The sequence below is a fragment of the Anticarsia gemmatalis genome, chromosome 7 (genome assembly GCF_050436995.1).
Source record: "Anticarsia gemmatalis isolate Benzon Research Colony breed Stoneville strain chromosome 7, ilAntGemm2 primary, whole genome shotgun sequence".
Lineage (NCBI taxonomy): Eukaryota > Metazoa > Arthropoda > Insecta > Lepidoptera > Erebidae > Anticarsia > Anticarsia gemmatalis.
This window is the reverse complement of record NC_134751.1, coordinates 7,162,288-7,170,230: the sequence shown is the minus strand read 5'-3', so window position 1 is coordinate 7,170,230 and position 7,943 is coordinate 7,162,288. Positions and strand designations below refer to the sequence as shown.

Sequence of the window (7,943 nt, the reverse complement as noted above, 5' to 3'; positions counted from 1 at the left end):
AATTAGTATTCTCTACTGCTTGTGCAGGACCTTTACTACTTTCTCACGGTTAGAAAAATATGAAATAACTGTAATTAGTAACTATCACACAGATGACAAACAAACTAATCAATAGATATTTTAGTTACATCATTATAATTTTCTCTTCAATTCCGCTTGAGTTTGCAAATACTGCTCACAAATTTAACGCATGCACCTTTATTTTCAAACATAGGTTCGTAATTTCAGCAACATTATTTTGTAAACATTCCAAACTAAATTCCTAATAGCGATTGCTCTATTTCCAAAATGCGTTCGGTAGAGTTAATTCAGTGTATAAAGTCAAGTTTATTCAGCCACGGCGAAGCGTTTCTAATTTAGGTTTGTGCATTAACATCGCAGCAAAGAGGCAAAAAATGTGAACATAGAATGTGTTGCAACCTGAGCAAAATTTAGTTGTTGGCGCCTGCGCTCAAGCAAGCGAAGCGGCTCCGAACAGGGCTTGGGTAATTGAACTAATAAATCTAGCTGTGTAACTGCGCCCCGCTCCCGACTCGCTCAGGATCAAGGCGAAACCATTAAACCTACGCTCAGATTTCGCCTTGACTCGGCTTGCACTCAGTCACACGACACCAACGTGACGGTAAGCTGTCTCGCTCTCGTTTTATTGATACAGTTTTACTCTCTTTTCACAATAAGACTTTACATCGCGAAACAATAAATCCTGCAACGAAAAATAAAAGATTAGCAGCGATCGTAAAACAGGAATTGGAAATAACACACATTCACACTTCAACGTGATTATGGTGTAAGCCGGTTGTTACGTTCAATGCTTCATGTCGTTCGGTTTAATCATTTTCATGCGAAGGACATCGCGTGGACACTCTATCTTTGTTTTCGCAGTTTTTTCATTTAACTTATTTGTAAGAGGAAGTTTTCAGGTACAAAACATTTATTTTTGAATTCTTGTGTTACTTTTATGCAAATGAAACAACTATGTTGTTAGTCAAAATGGCTGCAAACAAACGAATTATATGTCATTTGTTTGTTTATCGAGCTGATAAAGGTTACAAATGCCCTAAATGGTAATTAATAAGTTGCCAAATTAATTGCCTTATTTTTTCATTAGACGCAGCAAGATAATGCTGTGAGTTTTTCCGGTGATTTTGAGAGTTTCATAAAAGAATTGGGATCCAAAGTATACAAGGCACAGGATGTTGAAGAGACCAAACGCTCGAAACAAACCTACCACACAACTACAAACAAGAATATTCGGAAAACTGAAGTAAGTGAACACAATCTGTAGCGCGATTCTCTATCGGTACCGTCGGATAACGAAGGTTGACATTTAAAATGTACTGCTGAAATAGTTCCTACGACGCCCGTTAGAGGCGCCGAACAGATTTTCATTCAAAATGTTCGATAGCTAGCTGGTTTTCGATAGTAGAAGAGGTAGAGGTAGGGAATCGAGCTACTGTCTACAATAAAGCTTTTATTTGGAATAAAAGAAAGAATAAGAATAATATAGTAACATTATTTAGTTTCAGAATGTGCTTAATACTCAAAAAGAGGCGCTCGGTGATGTGTTGATGATGAAACTGGTTTCTTATTATGAAGATAAATATAAACTGGCACACTACGACCAACGGACGACGACTGAACGTATTACGATTATGAAGACGTACCCGCCTTATGTTAATAAATATAATGAAGTTGACGCAAATCGTAATATATTCTCAGACATCGATAGCTACTCACACAGACGCATGCGCAACGAACGAAGATATACTACGAGAAAGGTATATGATACGACATAATAATTTAAATTTTGAGGACTGTATTTTCTTTGCATTTGTTTTTTAGTGGGTGGCTTTTTATTGCTTTTTTATCAACATATAATACTGTACTTATGTGCAAAGATAATACATTAATATACACTATATACATACATAATATCACTGCTGTTAAGCCCGCAGGTGTCACGTTGCCACGTTTCGCCTTTAACAATATTAGTCCCATGTAATAGAGGGCGAGCCTATTATCATATACTGGGCAAATTCTAAGACTGCTATGGAAAAATATTGAAATACAAATTAGAAGACATCAATAGTACTTTGACTGACCCGGGAATCAAACCCGAAACCTCATGATCAGCAGTCATTTATGCTACCGAATGCGTCACAGCCTCTTTAATGACTACTAGTAGAAAGTATTGTCAAGTTATGTTTCGGACACCTGTACGACTAATAAATAAAAGAATAAAGGGCCTCTTAAGAGAGCTTAAACTAAGTGCAGTGCAAATGTTAATAACCACATAAATCTGTTACAGAGCCAGGATGACTTACCTGAAGTCGTTATTTTATAATATATCGCTATATGGACCGCAGACTCCACATTCCCAAACCACAAAACTATAACAAATGTTGAATGTATAAAGTAAGGTCGAATATCACTTAACAGCTTTTGTAACTTAATTAAATAAATATAGAATTTGAATACTTTGTTTTAAAACCATTAAAATAATTGAACACATACTGCGCACAGTAAGTAAACATAGTAATTATGTTCTTATACCCAGAAATAAAAAAAAAAGTAAAGTTGGTCACTTTATTTTTATTTTGAAAATTGAAAGAAAAATTATCCGAGTTTACATCACGTATATGAGTAAAAAGTTAAAATAAACTTGTGTATGTAACAAGAATGGAATAAAGAATCAGAACACGAACTCATTTCACTAGATTTCAACGTACTTTTGCAAATTTACCCGGAGATCGGTCCTCATTGGCAGTTGCTCAACGGCGTGAAGCGAAATGTCCTCCAGGGGACAACTCTATCTGCACTAAATGTCATCTATCAGCGGCCATGCCGGATTTTAGCAAAGACGCCGTGTCCAACACTGCTCCCGGGATTTAACGTTACGGATGATAACTATTAAAATTCAACACCGTCACTTCAATTTGTACAGACAGTTTAACGTTCTACCTTCATGCAAAATATACGTACTTTTATTTGTTATGTAGGATTTTTTTTTTATATTTTTTGCTAAATCGGTACTCACGTGACATTGGTAACTTAACCGAAATAAGCTAAACACTCTTTGTTAATGAATTACTTTGTCGTTGTAAACGTATCTATAAGGTGTTACGCCTGAAGCAAATGTTTATTCTATCCTAACAGAAGTTCATACTCAATGTCTAACCCCTCCTTCGTCTAGGAGTGCTTTGCGGTAGAACAGCAATGGGTTAAACCTTTAACAAAGAAACCGAAGTTCAGTTAATAAAATTAATTGAAAGGACACTGGACATTGCTATAGATATTATATGTCGTTTCAATAAAGCATTGTGTACTTTATGGTTTGCGATTGAATGTACTGATTTTAAAGGGAACATCAAGATAAATCAGACGATATCATACTCACCATGGGAAACTTCACATTTTATTAATATGAAAGTAAAATATTTACAAAAAGGCGATTTTAAAATCAAAATCATTTTGCATTACATATTTGTTTTAAACAAATATTATGTCTAATCACACCAACAACATTCAAATAATACGTAATTTTGCAAATCCTTACAAAAATTAACAGCATGTGACAGATTTAATTAAATCCTGCGTGTTGTTCTGGCAACATCGTCACGCAAAACATTACATCCACAACTTTATCCACAAATTATGTTTACACCATTCAAATAGACGTTCCTTGCGTAAATACTTTTGTAACTTAGTCCTTTAAAGAAACTCTACACAAGTAATTATCATAACACAAAGTGGTTTGTTTAATGTTCCCCTTGATGACGAACGAGATGGAAGATGTATCAGCAAATGGTGTGAGAATTTAACAAAAGTAATCGTATTACGCAAATTATAGGCTGTTTTTGTCAGTAATAAGCTTTATTTTAGTCATGTTATAAACTCTGCGTGAGTACCATAAACCTTAGGAGTCGCGTGTTTGACCGAGAGGCCATCGTAAAATGCATCATAAACTTGCGCACATAAATTTAGAAAATCGAAGTGCCTAACTCGGAAAATGAATAGAAATTGTGCGTCGCTTACAAACAACATAAAATAGAAATGCGGGAATCTAAATAAAATACACAAGAAAAAGAATACTAAGTCCATAAAATAATAATTCCAAAAAATAAACATATCTTTTCTTCCTCGAAGAATAAGAAAGTCTCATAATAATCATCCAGTACAGCTTTGGCAGTGTGCCGGCATTGCAATAAAGTTAAATCTCGGTGGGCAACAGGCCCAACGCGGAAAATAAGGCGAGGAACTTGTTATGACGCTGCTCCAGCAAAACAATGCCCGAAACATGCCGATCGTATGAGAAAATAATATGGACGAACGAATAATAATATCCCTTGTAACAAATCACAAATTATATTACGCGTACGTATGCGTACGGACGTTTTATATAGAAAGTTATGGTATTTTTCGTGTGTGATATAAAAAGTCCATTGCTTTAACCCTTTCAAAGAAAAATGGACATAAAATGGAATATCGGCGCCCCTCCCCGTACCAGTCGCGTACACTTTGTTCCAATCGCATTTCCCTTTGGAACGATCTCACGGCGGAAATTAATCCATCCGGCAAATGAATAGACTGCACTTGTGCGTGAGGGTGCGAGCCACGTATGACTGATGTTTTTAACTTTAAATTGCAAATAACTTTTGAATGGACCATCGCCCTTACGCACCCACTCGATCGGTACCCACCCCGTAATAGACACAAATGAAAAAGTACTTTTAACTATAGTCTAGTTAAACGGTTAGTGCTAAAATTAAGTCTTTTTATAGGCAATAATCATAATAATATGTTTAAATATGTTATAATAGTATGATTACATCATAATCAAATTCGAATGTTTGAATGTGACACGCGAGTTCGCATGATGCGTATTATGTACAAGAACAATATGTACTACGTCTACCTAATTTTATATCCCTCTTTAGTATACTTATATGAAATTCTCGTGTTCCAAAAATCAGTATTACGTGCCTGTAACGTGGAAGTTTTTAAATTAAATTCCTCGTTTACGTACTGATGTGATACGCAGCGTGCGGACGCGGCTATGCCGCTACCTGTGTTGTTTCAAGTTTATCGATCATCGACCATTGTTAACCTTGTGTGATTAACAAAGAGAAGCCTTCATTATCCGTTTATTGAACCACTGCCAAACATGCGATATGTTAATTGCTTTTTTAATGGTTGAATTTAATCTGGCTTTCTCCAAGTGCTTGGCAAAATAGTTTTGGCAAAATGGTTGAAATGCAAGTGTGGAGTAAGGGGAACTTGCGATATTTGTCCGGTGCATTAGTGGAATTAGCAATCTCATATCCGTGCAGCTAATATTTCTGGTGTTCGCATAGCGGCCGAGAATTAATCAGTTTGCACTGGCCACTGGCTTTGCATCAACAATATCCGAGCTTATATTATATCAACTTACTGTTATGTCATCATCAACATCACCGCTGATATCATTCGCGCGCGCATACAGTTTGCTATTTAATTCATTAATTGTACAAGTACACGTAAAAGTGTATAGGGCGAAGTTAACGAAGACTCATTGGATTATACGGGTGTCAGTTGATTCGAGACGCGTAATTAGGTCACCTTGAAACGTGTACTTGCTTCCATATTTTATTTTTACTTAGAGGAAATTTCACTGTTCTCAATTTTTCCGAGGAATAAGATTAAAAATATAATTATATCTACTGGTGCAGGAAATAGCCTCTCGATTCCAGGACCAAATTAAATAAAGCTACTTTGGACATATTTAATCAGTACGTCATTACAAGAAAATGTCAAATGCCGAAATAATATTTTATGAGCAAAACAGGTATGCGTACAATCAAACGTTGATAGCATGCACATTTATGCAGCTGCTTATGGGATATTGACATTTATATTCTGCTTGCTAACAGTCATAAAGGTATAAAAGATTTATCGAGCATAAAATCCGTTTCCGACACGCAAAGTTTAGAAAACAAAAGGTGGTAACAACGAAACAGGACGTCAAAACTCTGTAACTGTTTTATGTGCTTCATATCAATTATTGATGTGGATAAGGAAACATGTGTGGAGGAGTGTAGTGCTTCTAGTGCGAACGTTAACTGCCGCCTGGTAGAGCATCGCCATCCGATAAATATTTTAACGTGTAAACTTTTGCTGTAACGATGCAGCTAGGTGCTAGGTGCCAACAACAGCCCAGCGGGTAATAGCTAAACTTTTTTGTTAGCTCTACCTGAAAACGTGTGTTCACTTTATAAATGTTATTGATTTCATACGCTCTCTGTTCCACTTTTTAACTTACTTTTCAATTAAATGATTTTGAGGCAGGTCACGCGTTGTTGTACTTCGTGTGAAAGGTTTTAAAAGGACAGTGTTATCTACTAATGGAATTAAATTTGTCTAAAGCCGTAGTATAGCGTACGTAGGATTTTATTCTTCTGTGTTTTATAAGGTAGAAATAGTAATTAATATTAGGGACATTGAATTTATTAGTTGGAAAGTGTTTGACTGTTTCGCTTTCAGGTTTAAAATGTTGACCTTATTGGTAACATAAAGCCCTGGCGCTACTATAATCACCAAAAAAAAGCATTAGAGTGCACTAGGCAGTATCTAAACAGAGGTATAATTACGGGTGATAAAAAAAAATACAAAATAACGCACTCTATCAAAACAACAACAGTAATGAAGTACCTACCATAAAACACTGATTTCGCACCATCGACGTTGATAATGCTGAATAATCCCTAATGAAAACTCAGCTTAACAGAGTTATTGATTCATAACGTAAACGAAGCTCGGCGCGATCCGATATTCAGATGTGATACACATCGCATGCTAAATCATGAACTCATTTGTTCCCATTCAGTTAACGAACAATGCCCAATGATGTCCCGTCGTGTCTATCGGCCGCTGGTTTCGACCAGCTTACTGGGATTTCAGGATTTCACTCCATCCATTGTTCGAGCTCACGATCAACTAAATCTAGCTAGACTCAAGCTATTTTGACAACTCGCCCGATGACTACCAGTTTCATAAAATTTATGTGTGTACTTATTTGTACAATAATCTATAGTATCACGTACTTAGTTTATACTGCTTTAAAAATAAAGAAATTAAGTATTTAAATTAAAAGGTTACGGTTTTTTCATATTTCATTATAACAATTTCTTGAATTTTCTCTATTCTCTAAGTATATTGTGTTTTCACTTATCTAACACTAGCTGACCCGCGCAACTTTGCTTGCGTCACAAAATTTTCCCCGTTTTTGTAACATTTTGCACTGGTACTCTGCTCTTAATGGTCGTAGCGTGATGATATATAGCCTAAAGCCTTCCTCGATAAATGGACTATCCAACACTGAAAGAATTTTTTAAATCGGACCAGTAGTTCCTGAGATTAGCGCGTTCAAACAAACAAACAAACAATCAAACAGTAGTATAGATTTTGTAGTTGTCGTGTGTCTTTATTTCATTAACAATTCGGTGGATCTCGGTCACGAAGAGGGCTTATCGCATCCCATGGTTGTCGTAATAGGCCATTAAGGGGTTTAAATGAGAGAATTAATGATACACTTTTATATAACAATCACGTCTTCCACCTAAATGCTTTAAAAGTGAACAACAACTTTTTTAAATTGTCACCGCACTTATTTTGCAACCATAATAAGGACGGATTGGTTTAACTTTCCTAAGAAAACCAATTCGTCATTTTCACAGAATCTTTAATTCGTCTGTAAAGTCCGGTTGTATCCCCCAAGTTCCCAATTATTTCTGTTGAGGGCAGTAATTAAGCAGCATAAAGTGCTTGGCAGCCGTAATCCAGCCACTTTTGTGATATTTAAACGAGTTTCATTACGCTTCGGTTATAAAAGCAGTACTATTACGAGAAATGTACTGGAAACATCACGCTCAACTTCCAATGACCGTAATTGTCGACGCTGGAAATAA

General features: G+C 36.0%; 1 protein-coding gene across 4 annotated transcripts; it reads left to right on the top strand.

Annotated features, from left to right (window-relative positions):
* The first annotated feature begins 268 nt into the window (after window positions 1–268).
* On the top strand, window positions 269–2,556 carry LOC142974139 (uncharacterized). Of its 4 annotated transcripts, none has more exons than XR_012959549.1 (4): window positions 269–485; window positions 1,109–1,264; window positions 1,521–1,778; window positions 2,309–2,541. XR_012959549.1 is itself a non-coding variant. In XM_076116299.1 (4 exons), the coding sequence occupies exons 1-4, from the start codon at window positions 816–818 to the stop codon at window positions 2,342–2,344; spliced, it is 549 nt and encodes a 182-aa protein (XP_075972414.1). In that variant the 5' UTR covers window positions 642–815; the 3' UTR covers window positions 2,345–2,556. The 4 variants fall into 4 exon arrangements, 2 of the variants coding, with proteins under 2 accessions (XP_075972414.1, XP_075972413.1); XR_012959548.1 differs by having other exon boundaries at window positions 273–622; window positions 2,309–2,529; XM_076116299.1 differs by lacking the exon at window positions 269–485 and adding an exon at window positions 642–920 and having other exon boundaries at window positions 1,527–1,778; window positions 2,309–2,556.
* The last annotated feature ends 5,387 nt before the right edge of the window (window positions 2,557–7,943 follow it).

Excerpts from the sequence above, each read along its gene's own strand:
- LOC142974139 (XM_076116298.1), top strand. The coding sequence starts at position 816 with ATGTCGTTCGGTTTAATCATTTTCATGCGAAGGACATCGCGTGGACAC. Across the intron at positions 921-1,108 it reads TTGTAAGAGGAAGTTTTCAG|ACGCAGCAAGATAATGCTGT; the intron begins GTACAAAACATT and ends TTTTTTCATTAG. Across the intron at positions 1,779-2,308 it reads GAAGATATACTACGAGAAAG|AGCCAGGATGACTTACCTGA; the intron begins GTATATGATACG and ends AATCTGTTACAG.